The following is a 16,364-nucleotide window of genomic DNA, read 5'->3' as shown; positions in this document are numbered from 1 at the left end:
ATGGTACGAGAACCATGACCTACGTCACCGGTGACGTCATGTTGTGGTTCAATAAAGCACTCCTTTGGGCTAGTTGGGGCAAGTTGCTGTTTCATGTTCATACTTTCACCCTTTCCCTCGTTCTTTTTCCTTCTTTCTTCAGGCAGCCTCAGATGGCGCCTCACGAAAGATTAATTGTTCTGGTTGTGTTTTTCTGTACTTGCATAAAAAAAGGGTCTCGAGAGTCTTGACCTTTTTCACACTGCCCACAAGGGATTAGAATTCACATCAGAGACACCAAAATGCGGAAAGCTCCAGTATCTAGATTTACAAATTCAGGTTGGAGAATCCTACGCGTGCTGGTCCTATAAAACTAGGCGGGAAAAACCGATGCTGTCATTCGATTTGGGCCACTCAAAGCTAGTGAACAGAGGCATTGCATCAAGCTGTTTCACACAGACCTTGAAGAAGTCATGCTTCCATTGCCCAGAGGGCAGCCTCTGAGCCCAATGTGCACGACTGCGTTCAAGCGGGTTTCCTACACAGGTTCTTGTTTCCATAGCAGAGAAATGCCTGAGAGAGCTGAGGCCTCGTCATGCACGGAAGCAAAGCAGGGAAAGGAAAAAAACAGCCGGCATTCATTCTGTACATACACAACATTTCCCACAAGCTTAACGGCCAAGCGCCATATGGGAGTAGTGTTCTTGGCACAAATAAAACTCAAAGGCCTATGCAAGAGAGTGAACCAAGACGAGGCTAACACGTCGCAAAAAGCTAAATGCAAAATAAGACACCAAACAAATTTTGTCGAGTGCTCTGTTGGCGTGGTTTACCACATTTCCCTGACCTGCAACAATAGCTACACTGGTCAAAGAGGCAGATGCCTGAACACTAGATTGAGAGAGCACCGCTATGCATGCGAACAGATTAGTGGGCTAGAGAACTTGGCCTCGCACTGCAAAGAGTGCGGATGCCAGGCCTTGTTCGAGCAGACAAAGGTCTTGTTTCGCACGCTAAAACAGCAAAAGAGAGAACTAGATGAAGCCTACAGCATGGCATCGGGAGAATTCGGCGCATGCGTAAGCACTCCAACTTTGTCACTAAGCAAAGTTGAAATTGAATTCTCAAGCAACATGTTCCGGCCCTTGTGCAAATGAGGGAGCTGAGGAGCGCTGCGCAACATTTTTACGTGCACCATTCTTGATAGCAGTCCCACTTTCTCTGGTTTGATCTATCTTTTTTCATGTTCATACTGTGAACCCTTCTCTCGTTCTTTTTCCTTCTTTCTTGAGGCAGCCTCAGGTGGCGCCTCATGAAAGATTAAAGTGACACTAAAGGCAAATATTAAGTCAGTCGACGTTGATTGTTGAAATAGCGTTCCAGAAACCTCGTAGTGCTTTGTGTGTAGAACAGCTAACTTTGGCAACTGCTGGTCGCTGTGAAGGCGTGTAAATATTTTAGTATCACCTGGAAAAATTAAAGCATGAAAAAATTTCGGGGTGGGCTCAGAACCCCCTCAACCCCCCCTCCCCCTAGTTACGACCTTGGCAGAAGCGCGTGCCCAGCTTTCCATCTTACCCCTCGCAAGACGGCTGCCGGCCACTTTCACCGGCTTCATTCGCTTCCATATAGCCTTGTATAGGGACCCGCTTCCCCAGAAGTTTTATTACAACCTCCTTGAGTGGCACATGAGCCGGCCCTTGAAGAGGATGACGACGAAGACAGTGTTCCTACTAAGATGTCGCCATTTCAAAAAATCAAAGGAAAAGGTGTTTTGAAATTTTGTTAAAAAAAATTACGAATCCCACTTAGTACTCTGAATATTCTGTCCTTTGGGGCTGCTACATCGGAATTTAGCAACAGGAACGTCTGCGGGGCCCTCAGCGAATTCTTGGGAGATACAAGGAGATTACCTTGCTAGGTCATTGATCAGCTCTCTTCCCAAACCAAGCTTAAATTCAGCATTTCATTATTAAACAACATTAATTTAACCTACTTAAGAATCATGTATTATGAATAATTTTAAATAATTCGAGAAATCCTATTAATTTCTTTCCCTTTTTTCTTTTTAAGTTTTACTGTGTATCAAAAATTTCCATATTTAAAAAAAAATCACGTTTTTTTTACCCTGCATAGGCCTTTATTTTTCATTTACAATAACCGCCGGCTTCTTGGCCAATCCGGGACCCGTAGTGGGTAAGAGCCAGTACAGAGGTACAAGCAAGCAAGCAAGCAAGATGCTGACCTGCCACCACAACAATTATGGGTGCTAGGACCGCAGGAGGTGTACCTCAGGGACCAGCATCAGCGCAACCGCATGGTTACCCCTTTTCAAGGACCACGAGAAGTGTATTCTGAGAACCTGAGTAGGGTACGGCGCCGCATGCAGCAACCTCTACGGCAGCGTCCCGTGTAATGATACGTGTGTGGCGCGTGTTTTATTTAAAGAGGCCCCGGCCTGCAACACTTTTTAAGCATGGTCAGGCAACGCTGCCGATCGGTAGTCGAAGCTCCTGAGAACACGCGAGCCAAACATTATAGCGTGGCAAGCAGCTTGGAATCAACAATTAATGCTCAAAGTCAGTTGAAATCATTCTCTCTTCTCTACAAATGATGCCATAAACCCAAATGACCGCGCCATAAGCCCAAAGTTCACGGCCATTGGCTCATTTGAGCACCATGAGCTGCATAGTTGCCGTGGCCGCCACGTGCCCGCACTCGCTAAGGTGACTTAATGTGTCTGCGGCGGCACTGGCATCAAGACACCCTAGCGCTCACATTAAAAGTAAATCGTGCATAAAAAAAAAAAAAGACAAGTGCTCAAGGTCATCAGGCGCGCTGACGAATGGAAGCACCCTCTTGCCCCCTCGTCATTCCCCTCCCTGCGTAGCTTTCAGTGCGCTCGCTGGTACGAGAGGAGAGAGAAAGCGCTTGAAGTGCGCGACAAATCCCTGCGACTCCGCTCGTACTTAACGCATTCTAAAACTTTTGGCGGCACTCGATTCGTGAGGCAATAAGCTCTTTTATTGAAGCCAGTTGACCGTTACTTGGAAAAGTGTTGTCGGGCCCCTTTAAGGCGAAACCCTTAAGTGTGTCGTTGCGCGGCCCCATTGGGGAAACACGGCAGGTGAATGAAGTGGTACAAAAACCGACGTGACTTACGTCACTAATGACCTCAATGTGACCTACATCACTATAATGACATCAAGATGAACAACTAATTAAAGCAAAATACACTTTCACTCCGTCGCGGGAGTCCAACCCAGGCCCACACGCACCGAACATGAGTGTCGCAACTACTTGGCATGGCACTCAGGCGTCATACCCACGATGCAAAACAAATCTAGAAAGAGCACACTTTCTATGAAGGATTTGTAGAATTTCGTGGCAGTGGAATAAAAGCCCTCTGCTGGACAAGATGCAAAGTCAACGTGGAAGAGTGTAGACATCAGGAAAATTCAAATTTAGCCAGACTTTGATGCCAAACATGCGCTTCTGAGGTCGTGGATGCGCTGTGTGAAGTCCGCGTAATAGCGCCGCGTGCTGCACAGTGGTGGTGTGCGTGGCCAACCTGCGTGGCTTAAAGGAGTACTGACACGATTTTGAGACATCGCAAAAGGGACATTTTTCATTTCCTTTGTATGCAGTGTCAACGCTGTCCACACATCGGTGTCGGAGAACACGTATAAAATATTTTAATTTGACTTTGAAGTTTTCGCCGCTGAGCGTCTGCAAGCCAGCCCCGCTGCAATGGACATTATCCCGACGAGGCAAGACAGTTCCCCCGAGTTTGCGAGTTCTGCGTCCTGCATGCCGCCTAAATCGCAGTAATCACTGTCAGGGTCACTGGACAACAGTTCACTCGTCGTTGTTTATGTTCACCACGAGCAGATGACGGATTTGCCTCTAGCACGTCGCGAGTTTCTGTATCCCCGTGACGTCACACTGACATGAAACGTCACTGAGAAGCCGCCCCCTCGATGTCGAAACTGAAAGTGTCTTTTTAATGTAGCGGTAATTAAAATATATACGATGCATTCCCAGGCACCACAATACTCGTTTTAGGTTTCTCGACACCAGTATTTTTATTTAGAGCAACAATCGGAAAATTTTTAAAATTCGTGTCAGTACTCCTTTAAAAGGGGCAGCCTGCACGCTGTCATAAGGAGAGGTTCCTTTGGCTGTCGCGAAGGATAGACGCTGCCACCCGCGCTGGCAGATTGCTGTTGCCTAGCTCATGGACTCCGTCTCTCTGTTTCGTGTCCCTGGGCCGATTTTTCCGTATGAGCCATAGTTTTGAACAAATCGTTGTTGTTTGTTGTGATTTGAAGCTTCCGTCGTCCTTGCTTTGACTACGGACGGGATGCAGCAAGCCCAATACCCACAGCGCATGGCACGGGGCCGTTCGAGGTGCTTACAAACGCTGCGCAGATGAAATGCGCCATGCTCATGCCATCGAAAACAACGTTCTAGGGAAGGAGTCAATGTACAATAAAACTCTGTGGTTACGCATGACCTAGACAACTGCCAAAGGAAATTCTACATGGACTTTAACTAATGCATTACCAACTGTGTGAAGCAGGCGTTTGCCTGCTGTTAAGATAGTGTAACATACTGTAGAACTTTTTATTACGTGTCACAAGAACACTCGAATAACATGGAAGTAGAGAAAACTAATTTCAATAACGAAAAAAAATTCATTTCGTTCAACCCTGGATCTGGAAACCACAGTTTGATGCCACGCTGGCAAAGTCTTCTTCACAGTGTCGGTGCGTCACGCGTAAATTCGAAAGAACTGCAGGTCCAATGCACTGTGGTATTACGGGTTAAGCAAAGCTATTGTGCCTATTTTGCCGCCATGGCTTGTCAAAAACCTTGGGTGTGGCCCCCTGTGGTGATAGTCTAAACGCAATATAAGTTGATTAGACCACGCAGGCTGTCAGTCATTTCAAAAGTCATTATTACCGACTCTGTTCAGTAGCTGGTGCATGCTACTATGTGTGAGTGTACAGAGATGCATGGGCACATGGAAAGACTGCCACACATACATGTGAGCCTGCTGGTATATATACTATATGCACGCAACTACTGCAAACATCTTAATTCTATGCGATGCAGGAGGTGATTGACAGTTACTTTCACATTTTTCTGTTGTGACACCACAGCATAAAAATGTGCATAGCTCCAATTGCAATTAGGTTTCGCTTCAGCAGCGGGCCTTTGTGTTGATGCCAGACACCAATAGAAAGTATAGTGACACTGAAACCCTTGCTGCTTGCATAAGATCAAACCCATAATGTGGTACACAATCCAAAAATGACAGTTGAAGTGCGCATGTTATTACGGTCAATCAATCAATCAACAAACTGTTGGCATGTTTTAAGTTTGTGCGTGCATGTGCCATTTTTTTCTGTCTGTCTCCACTTCCTGCCTCTTCACTTAAAAATATAAAAAAGACAAGAACAATCATGACATAACATCAAAAAGAAAATGTCATATGCTTACGCCTACTCCAAAGAAGGTGACCCATTTTCTAGGACACCGAGGGAGCTCATTCGTGCAACAATAAACAACATGTTTGAAAAGGTGCGCCTTCATATCTCACCTGCCGGTTGGCCAAGTGGTCACTCAGCATCTCTGCCTTGTCAAAGTCGCCATCGGCAATGGCTGTCTCGACCAGCGATTCAAGCTCCGTCTGAAAGTGGGCGCAGGCCTCTTGTACCACAAAGGAATGAGTTCTAAAGAGGGCCTACAGTTTAGTCTTTGAAAGCCTCCCATGGTGAATACAACCCTGCTTTTCTGTTTTGCAAGGGTGGTATGGGGTGCAGTTAAATCGAGTTCCAGCACAATTATAACCACTGAGAATTACAGGGCCACGGAAATGCCAAGCCTGTCACGTACGACTGCAGCTATTCTCAGTTACCCTGAGGAACTCATGTTTTTGGTACACCTGCAGGCGTGAAACTGTCCCTTAAGTGTGCCTACATTTATACAGCTCTTCGAAGCAAAAAGGCTAAACGATTATAGTGCTAAAAAACATGCAAGCACAACAAGGGGGAGCAGACATTGGACTGGCGCCAAGGTAAACGTGACTGGTAGCCAAGCTTCCATAGAAGCCCATACGTTCAGAAAATGGCTGCTCATCAGCTGCTCAAGGGGCTTAGCGCCATCTGTGTGAGGAGGGAACACTTCCGGCAGAACAAAAAATAAAGCGGATGTGACACAATATCCGGTAAAAATATGACGTCATCTTGCTGGCACTAGCGTGAAATTTGACCTCAAAATAGTTTTCTTAAGACCCTGATCACTAAGGACACGCGCTAAGGCGAGCCGGCAAGTCCTTGACGAGTGCGCTTGATGCTAGCTAAAATAACATTGACTCATGACTAAACAGCGGTGTTTAAGTGTACCGCCTTTTAAATCGCCTTGGTTTTACCACGAAACCTTATTCTTGGAGCTTTTATTCTGCGTCATCTTCCACAGCGTGACTAAAGTAGGCAGCAGCGTACCTCTCATGTTTACAGCGGTACTATTTGTTTCGCACGTGCGCAGGGTCCTTAAGAGCGCATTGCTTGTGTGCTTCAGTCCCAACGAGAAGAAATGATGCCTCGTCATGCGAAAATGATGACATTTCCGTATTATTCAATGGTCACAATAACGCAATTTTTTCGCACCCTACACAATGAGAAACAAGTATTGCAATAAGTACAAAAAGTGCATACACTACGTGCACTATGTTTTGCCTTATGTTCTGATAAATTACCCTACGTGTAATTGTAGTGCGACAGATAACTTAGCGATCTGCTCATCGATAACAGGAAATATAGCAGGCACTGCATGTTCACGAAGGAAACGGGGCAGCAGGAATACTGATCCACGAAAATCCAGCAAGCACACTACACCGAACCGTTGCCCCGGTGTCTTTTCTAGAAGAGATGGGTTGCCAGTAGGCTTGTGCGAATAGTAAATTTTAGGTCCGAAGCGAATTCGAAGTGAATAGTGATTTGGTCGAAGCGAATTTCGAAGCGAATTCGAATAGTTTATATCACATATTATAAAGAAAAATGAGCATATTTGTCATGACCCAACTAACCAGCGCAATATTTTTAAAGTTGAAACAAGGCATATGCATATGTCATTCTTTTTGGTTCGAAGGGAAGTGGATGCAACTTTGAGTAATAGCAGGATTTGGCTTTCGGTAGAATGCAAGTGATAACCTGTAAAATATGTTAGGTTTTAAAATTTACTATACTTAGAGTATATAAGCCGGTATAACAAGCTTTTAAGCTTAAAAAATGATGAATCGATGTGAGGGTAATGCAGTAAAACCTCATTAACCCTTTACTGCCGGTTGTCGCGAATTCGCGACATACCGAAAAACGCCGATTAATTAACAGACGAAACGCGTTGATGCCTTCACCGGCGGCCGTCACGTATTTGCGGCGAACGTAGCTTTCAGCACGAGACATCTAGCGCCATTGCATGTAAGGTATTGCAAGCTGGAACCCAGTGTTGTGTATCAGTTGCCGGAGAGCGCGGAGCACGTGCAACAGCTCTCACTTCTTCGTTGTTTTCTGCGCGAGAACGTAAGTTCCATCTCCTATAAAATTTTTGCGATATGCACGCCTACAAGAGATTGCACACGACATGTTACGTTGTTTTGAAGTACGTTATTTCCTGCGCAATCCTCGCTTCTGTGGTATGTCGCGAATTCGCGACATCCGGCATTTGAGTCAGTCAGTGATGACTGCTGGTATGACACGTTCATGATGGGCTTCCGCTCATTTTATGGCGAAAAAAGCTCGCAGGCGCTTGCCACCTGAAGATAAAAGTGACGACATTTGTCTCAATGACAGCGAAGACGACGATGTCGATCCTCATGCACAAGCACGAGTGTCTTCGTCGAGCAGTGAGGATGAAGACGAAGATGTGGTAGACCAGCCAAGCTAGTGCCTCTTCAAAACATGCAGTGCGGTTGAAAAAAAAAGACTGTCAAGAACAGCGGGAAGTGCCACACTAGAAAACAGGTCATCTCAATGTGACACTGTCCGAGCTCCTATATTGAATATTTCAAGGAATTTTTATGACACCTTCACATCACACATCATTCAGCAGAGCAATCTGTTTGCGACGCAGAAAAATCCGAACAAAGGACTGGCTCTGTCTCGTAGTGAGCTAGATCTATTTCTCGGTGCCGTCACACTCATGTCATTCTGTCGGCTCCCAAGAAGTCGGCTATACCAGGCGGCGGAGTCTAGGGCACACAGGGTGGCCGACACGATGTCACGTGATTGGTAGGAGGAAATAATGTCAAACTTGCATTTACCAAAAAATGACGACGCCAAGTTACGTCGCCCTGAAGAGATCCGCTTCATTGATGCGGCGATGCCGTACTTGCGTTGCATTGAACATATTGAGCTACTATTGGCTTAAGTGCCAGTTGTCGCGAATTCGCGACATACCTAAAAGTATGCATTAACGTTGCATTTTGGATAACACAACTGCTGATTTAAGTTAAGGGTGCTATTTAAAGCTGAAAAATGAAAAACAATTTTTTTCCTTCGGCGCTTTCATAATTCAGGCATTAAAGGGTTAATTTGAACTGTTATTTCTAAATCCCGCATAATTAGAAGGATTTTTTTGGCCCCGTATTTTGCAATGTAAATTTGAGTGGATAATTTGAAGTGGTGGTGAGTACCAGCGAGGTTAATTCGAAAACTTTGGGTGCCATGTGCCAATTCCCCGATCCCGATTTAACCGCAAATCCGCAGAAAACGATGGCCCTTAGAAGCCACAAGGCAATGCAATGTGGCGGTACTAATGAGTGACAAGTGAAGCATCCCAGCCTCGCTGCTGCCAGCACAAGAAAAAACACCATGCCTGCGCTGAAACCGCAGCACAGTCACAGCAAAAGCTGGAAGAGCGGCATTTCTAGAGTCCGTTGTAAGCTCTCTTGGGGCTACTAATACAAGTACACTAGCAAGGTACCCACTACGCCATAAATAACAATTTTTGTGAAGTTGGGAAGCACCTACTAAGCCATTATTCATCATTCTGCGGGGAAGTGAGACACCAGCTACACCACTGTAAGGCATTATGTGCACTTTGTTGACACAACTGATGACGATGAAGAATTATGGCTCAGCCCTTTGTAATGGGTTGGAAGCTTTACACGGGCCACCAGTTATGTAATTTGCATTGGGTGATGCCCGGTCGCTATTTCCCTCTCCCGTCATGCTGTATAACATACGTTGTCGTGGGAGAGAGACGGGGGAGCGAAGAACTTTACTGAGACCCCAAAGAAATGGATCATGCGCTTATGGGCCTCCTCGGCAACCAATACCAGTGCACTTGCGAGGCACCCACTACGCTATAAATCACTGTACTTTTTGAAAAGTAGGGAAGCAGGCGCTATGCCATTTTTCGTCATTCTACGGAGAGCCGTGGTACCTGCTAAACGCATGTAAGGCATTATGCGCACTTTGTTGATGCTGTGCCTGATGGCGATGAAGAATTATGGCGGAGCCCTTTGTAATGGGTTGGAAGCATTCAACAACCTACTCGTTGCGCAATTCGCATTGTGTGATGCCTGGTTACAGAATTCGCGTTGTGCGACCGCTTGGTGATTATTTTGCTCTTCTACCACGCTATATTGCATATGTTAATATGGTTCCTTCCCGACATGAAGCCTGTATAGGACCTTTTTGCAAAGCAGCTTCAAGCACCGGCATGTCTCAGAGGTTGAATACTGGGCTCCCACGTAGAGAGCCCAGGTTCGAACCTTGTTCCATCCTGGAATATTTTCTTATTTCGTTTTTTTTATTTCGAGCTATAGTGGTTACGGACTCCGGCGGCGGACAACTACGGCGCCAAAAACGGCCGCTGAAATGATCTCATAACAGCTTTCGCTGTAAAAACTGAACAAAATGTGGTCTCGTGATCAGCTGAAATGTGCGCCTGCGGAAAAGACGTGCTTCACTGCAAGACAGCAGTGACACGCGGGCAGCATGACTCATGCTTCTATCAACGTCAGCGCGTCATGATTTACCCATTCTTTCTGGGAACATACAGAAATTAATAAAGGGTGATCTGACAGAATTCGCGATGTATGCGAACCTCCGAATGGCGGTTGTTCCGGCAATTTGCGCATTTGCACTTCTGGCGGAGTACTTGCCTGCAACGCCTACTTCGAAAACTCAGTTCGAAAGCTTCAATGAGCATCTTTTCCACCAGAACACATCGCAATCCATCACACTGGTCATTATTAAATTCTTTATTATTGCGATAGCAATTATGGACAGTCTCGGCTGGATTTTGCCGTCGCCGTCGCCGTCGCCGCCGTCATGCACCGTATATGTATAAGTATGTATATATATAAAGGCCCCAAAGAAAAATAACTCAAAAAATGCTTCCGAGAGCGCGGAATCGACCGGGATACTCTTGCTGATCCGCAGCGAGCGGCGCTCCAACTACGCCACGAAACACAGATCCTCCACGACGCTAACGGCGAGCCTTATATTACACACCATTTTAGCGCTGACGGACTCGAGACAGCAGCGATAATAATCGTTTCTTCATTACCAGCGAGGTGGCGCTAGGATCCCGACGGGGCATTTAAAAGTAGTCGGCGAGCTCTGCTCGCTTCTTCTTATATTTGCGCATGGGAGAAGCTTGCCCTTCCGCTGGTTCTGCTCGCGCGGTCACCTCGTGTGCGGGGGTCGAGGAATGTTTCACGCTTTCACCGTGATGTCCGCGCTCATGTTACGGCGCGTACGAAGTCACTCGAGCTCAGGACGCCGCCAAACGAACAAACAGAAGATGAGCGCGAACTATCAAGTGTCACAGATCGACACTTGAAGCACGCTAGTTTCCTTCGCTGCTTCGGCCGCCTTTGCAACAGAAGCGCTGTTCCAACTGAGACTATTAGTTCCTTGCTATCGCATTCATTGCTTCGCCCTTGCGGCGAAACTGTGACTTTTTTTACCAGAAAGAATGGGCGGATGGTCGCATCATGATGCGCTGACGCTGCAAGGAGCAGGTGACATGCTGCCCGCGTGTCACCACTGTGTTGCAGCGAAGCACGTCTTTTCCGCAGGCGCACATTTCAGTTGGCCACGAGACCGTTTTAGATGCGAAGCATTTTATAGCAGAGTTCAAACCGGTGGTGGTGGTGGTGGTGGTGGTGTGCGGCGTGACCACCCTTACTGCGCATGCGCAAACACTCCCCACACACGTCCTCTCCACTATACCTATCCCCTTTTCCCCTCTCCACTTCCCCCCTCCCCTTCTCCGCTCCTCTGAAACGCGGGCTCGACGTACCGAAATTCCCTCCTGCGCAACGCCGAGATGAGCGCCAGCGCATCCCCTCCCCCTCTCTCTCCTCTCCTATGCTGCCCCCCCCCTCGCGCGCCTGTCGACCGCGTTCCCCGCTCGCCCTGTGAGAATTAACGGCCAGGCTAGAGGGAAGACACGACGCGCGTAGCGTTCCTCTTCGCGTTCCACGACGCGAGGTCGGTAGCATGCCCAACGAACGCCAACGGAACGCGATCGTGCAAGTGCTCCGGCTTCGCATCGCCTCATGGTCCCCTTTAGCGGAAAATGGCGAAATTTTTTTTTCCTCTTTCTTTCTTTTTCTTGTGCTGGCAGCAGCGAGGCCCGCCGTTCCCCCGGTTTAGCGGCAAAATTGGGACTAGGTATTGTTGGAAGACATAACCCTTGTAGCCACAAACTAGCAGGAACAGCAAACGACCAGCTCTCATTACTTCCAGTAATTCAAAGTTCCTTGCATCCTGCTTTTTGTATGTTCGGTTAATTCGAAAACCCGCTTAATTAGATTTTTCACAGTCCTAGTGACTTTGAATTAACGAGGTTTTAGTGTATGTTCATTTAAACTTGGAAGTGGGGCTTCGCGACAGTGCAGATTTCTCCTGGAAAGGTGTATTCATGTTATAGCACACCTTCACTGCAGTAAAACCACCTTTACAAGCGGTTACATGCGGTTTATATATGTCTATTCGTTCATATCGAATACTTCGAAATTTCCTAGAATTTAAATTTGTTTCGAAGTGAATTCGAATACTGTAATAGTCGTTCGAATATTCGAAGTGCCCGAATATTCGCACAAGCCTAGTCACCAGGCATACGCGTGTTGCTACTGCATCCTTCCACACCGCATCGTTTCCGCGGGCACAGAGAAAAGCGTTCGGCGTAAAATGTAAGCCGCGTCGTCCCTTTGCCTGTTGAGCACCGTAATCAACACGTTCACCAACGATGAATCGCACCTCGCAACTCCGCGCACAACAAAATTCAAGTTCTCATGGCAATATTTCAGAGAACGCACGCAAGTGCGAAACACCAGAACATGTGAGGGGGCGTGTCATCGCAGACGAACTTTACCAGCGCGCCTTTCCACACACTGCAAAGGCTACACTGAATAACACTGACATGTGCCTCTCTTCAGGGGGCGCAAAGAAAAAGGTTTTTCATAACAATTAAACACTGCCATATATTCTTGGCACATTGTACCTACATAATATTGTTCAGGAAATAAATGTCATTTGTAAAACATAAAGATTGCTTCAGCCTTGAATAAAACGTGGTTTTTCGCTATTAGTGTTTGTTCCCTCCAAACATAGTTGCGCTTCAATCGCAGCACGCATAACTCCCCTCGCTGGTGTCGTTGGCAAAAGGTTCTGAACCGCTTTTCACCCGAAGCTTCGCGACCTGTTTCTATCGACCTTGCTGGTGCTACTAACGACTGTTTATTTGAGTCCCACTCACTGAGTCACGTTGTCATGCTGTTGCACATGTGCAACATCGCATTGGAAAAAAACTAATAAAATATGATAAAAATGTGAATACGCAATGACACCAGCAGTGTATAAGGTGCAACTGACAGCTGCACAAGCCAAAAGAAGCCCTGCAGAAATTGATATTCAGAAGCATGCAAGGATATTGCAGCCTCGCTTATACACACACCATCATTCTTTCTGAAAAATAATGCGGCCAAAGCAAGCCAAGATGAACAGCTCTGGCTTTTGCCTAGTATCTCGGTGTCACGGAAAATTTGCTCACACCCACATGCAGAGATGTGCACAACTAAATGCACCTAATTGTCCTCTTTTCTGCATTTAGTGCATGCTCCCTAAGCCAATCATTGATTCATCTTTCGGTATGGCCAATGTACAATTTCTCACACGACATGGGAATGGAGTAAACAACTCCAACAGAGCATTTAACGAAAGGGTTTGCATGCCTGGTGCTGCATCTTCATTTGCTTCCAACGCAGATTCAAGGACAATGTTTTTGCAGCTTATTAGGGGCAGAGAAAAAACCAGAGGCGCTTCATGCCTGCTTGCCACCTTCTTGAAACCGTGTGACAAGGTGTGCACGTATGGCATGACCCACTGGCCTCCTATTCAAATCCCAAGCCTGCGGCCCCACCCTCTCTGCTCCATATTTGAGTCTTTGCAAGAGCGACTCGGCGACTGCTACAATGACCTCTGAAGGGTAGCCTGCCGCCAAAAGGCAGGTCACTTGCCAATCAAGGCTTTCCTGCACGCGATGCGGGCACGACTTTCTGAGAGCAGATTTCAGGCACTGCACAGAAATTTCCCTTTTTATGAGCTTAAAGAGGGCCGAGCCAAAAGGCAACAACTTTCTTTTTGGCACAGGGAGAATACGCCCAGCATACATGAGGTGCATGGAATTGCAACTCATTAGAGTTAGGGATCTCGTGCGTAAAAACAAGCCCTCGTCCAACATGACTAAAAACATCCAAAATGTCTGACATAATGTTAGGCGAAGAAAAATCACTGTGCCTGGTTAAAAGTGCCAAAAAATCATCTACATATCTCAAAACTTTTAAAACCGACATCCCATTAAAAGCAGCATGCAAGGAAAAAAATCAATACCCCACAAAAAAATATAGCATAAAACAGGAGCTACGCATGCTCCAATACACACATTTTGTCATTGCAAGTAAGGTTGCTCGTCAAAAACAATAAGTGTGACGCTGCGATAAAATTCGAGCAAAGTTATGAAATTGTCAGTGGAAACCGCTGCGTAATTTTGGAAATCACACTCATCGTTCTTTTCAATGTGGGACTTAACTGCCTCTAGAAGCTTGTCTTGAAGCACAGAATAATGAAGATCTTCTATGTGTATTTAAACTCAGTGAGTGTGACTCAAACAGTTGTTAGTAGCGCCAATCCATTGTCTGCTCCCCCCTTTTTGTGCTCGTCATTCTTTTTTAGCGCTCTTTGAGTGTCCATGGAAAGCAAACTAGCCCATCAGTCCTTTCTGCTAAAGTATATTTTCTAAGAAAGGAATTTCCTCAACAGTAGAGCGGAGCTGATCTGCTTCAGTTTGGTCCTCATGCTTGAGGTTGTAGACTAGTGTCACCTGCTCAGGCGGTTAAGCAATGGATTTCAAGCTGTGTTCACCCCAAGTTTAATCCACGAATTAGGAGTCAAATTGTCTACCACGAAAATACGCAATTTACACAAATACTATGAGGTAAATGTTTCATCAACCGCGAAAATTTTGCCTTACTGCAAAGCAGACGAAGATTTTCCCTTCCAAGAATCTGCCTTAGTCTTACTCACTATTCTAGCCAATGGCTGACAAACTCTGGTAGCGACCACAATTAACTCGTTTTGCACACAGCACACAATTTTCATAAGGAGCGTCAGGGAACAAAAGCTAAATGAACACATAAGAGTTGCTGGTTATTATGCAAATTACCTTGGGCCCGCAGCTCCCATGAGGTACTGGACCCTCAAGGTGGTCGTTTACGGTGAGGAAGGGGCGCACCTGCTGCCACTTCTGCTGATCCTCACTGTGCAGAGTGACAGAAAGAAATAATGGCATCATTTTTTAAAAAGCCAAAAAGACAGAACACTGTAATTTCCAATAAAAGTCACAACTGCATGGTATGAGAGAGACAAAAACATTCAAAAGCAGCATGAATAAAGATGCTTTATCAATACTGAAACACAACGTCTTCATCGTTGAACGGAATGTCCATGCTGATTCCCAATCACAGCCTTCATCCGGCCCATATATGCAGCAATATGGTTATGCCAGCATGCATTGACAGTGTCTGAGCAGTTGCTGAGAACAAGTAGTGAGGCTGCAGTTCTGTTTGGTTCACTGCAACCAAGCAGCTTGTAACGTCTTTGAAATGTACACTTTAACAAAAGAGCAAAATTTTAGAAATCGTTTGTGGCACTTATGGAAACTCTTTAAAGCCAATTATTTATTGCTCAGAAAGCATCCTCCAAACTGCAGTGCACCCACTAAATCTAGCTCCGCTGCAAAGTTACTTCAAAGTTGAAAAGTCAACACTAAAGTGAAGGCCACATTAGTCATGCGTGTACATAACTAGTTGCTGTAGTTACTGTGAACACTCTAGAGATACTTTAACAAAGCGTTATGTTTTATAGTAGCTGTAATACGTTCTAGTAGTGTAATTTTGTACTCAATTTCAGATACCGAGGGTGACTGGTTGCCAGAGAAGTTTATTGTCTCAGTACATGACTTGTGAAACATATTGGCACTTTGACATCATTATTTGCCGATTTTGTGGTAGACAATGCAAAACGCAGGCACCCAAGAGTTCAACATTAAGGTGCTTTTGTGCAACCACACAAGATGGAAGTTTAGCAGAAGATGAAGGTTCGACATGATAACTCACTGAACAACACTTCATTAAAGTATCTATGCACTGTTTTTCATCATGAAATTGAACAACAAATGCCACTGCAGCCAAGAAGGGGGCTTTTCTCCATCAGGGCAGAGGCCGCTTTCTTTATGTTTTCATGTATGCCAAAACTCACTTCCCACCCTCCACTTTCAACGGGAAAGGAGAAGAGCTGAGAAGCATAACTCAAATCAAAGTCCTCGAAAAACAACAAAAATATAAAAGGATGGGGAACGGAAAGGGTGGATTGTGATAACAGAGCCGCGATCACAATTCCAAATCTTAGTCCTCAGGGTAGAACACTGAGTGAGTTGGCAGGTGTTTGTCTATGCGTATGTACAACACTTCACGATGTACTTAAACAGCTGCCCCAGAAGGACACATGTTGGAGGAAGGGACAAAGGACCTCCTCTCCCTTTCCCACATTCCTTTCCATTTGGACTTCAGTTGCCCTTCTCTTCAGACAAGCCTACCCTCACACCTCAGTGAGAGTGGACAAGAGTCAGCTAGACACACGTAAAAACTTGAAAAGCAAGCACTGAGATGGGGCTAGTTGGTAGCTTCCGAAAGCGCAAATGAAATGACAACATATCCTGTGTTCTCCTTTCGTGGTGCTGTTTATTTTGCACTTTCATAGACATTGGCTCAAGCGAAATACCTGGTCCAACGACTTTTTCAACCA

The 16,364-nt window shown here is 45.9% G+C and overlaps 1 protein-coding gene across 1 annotated transcript in view; it reads right to left on the bottom strand.

The window, feature by feature from the left end:
- Nucleotides 1-16,364, bottom strand: part of LOC119377324 (protein FAM204A-like) — a 40,741-nt gene that overhangs the window by 18,864 nt on the left and 5,513 nt on the right. The window contains exons 3-4 of the mRNA XM_037646858.2: nt 14,725-14,818; nt 5,585-5,674 (exon numbers count right to left, since the gene is read on the bottom strand). Coding sequence (XP_037502786.1) covers nt 5,585-5,674; nt 14,725-14,818 — 184 coding nt within the window. The remainder of the gene's footprint in view (nt 1-5,584; nt 5,675-14,724; nt 14,819-16,364) is intronic.

The sequence above is a fragment of the Rhipicephalus sanguineus genome, unplaced genomic scaffold (genome assembly GCF_013339695.2).
Source record: "Rhipicephalus sanguineus isolate Rsan-2018 unplaced genomic scaffold, BIME_Rsan_1.4 Seq433, whole genome shotgun sequence".
NCBI lineage: Eukaryota > Metazoa > Arthropoda > Arachnida > Ixodida > Ixodidae > Rhipicephalus > Rhipicephalus sanguineus.
This window is presented reverse-complemented; position numbering and strand designations above follow the sequence as displayed.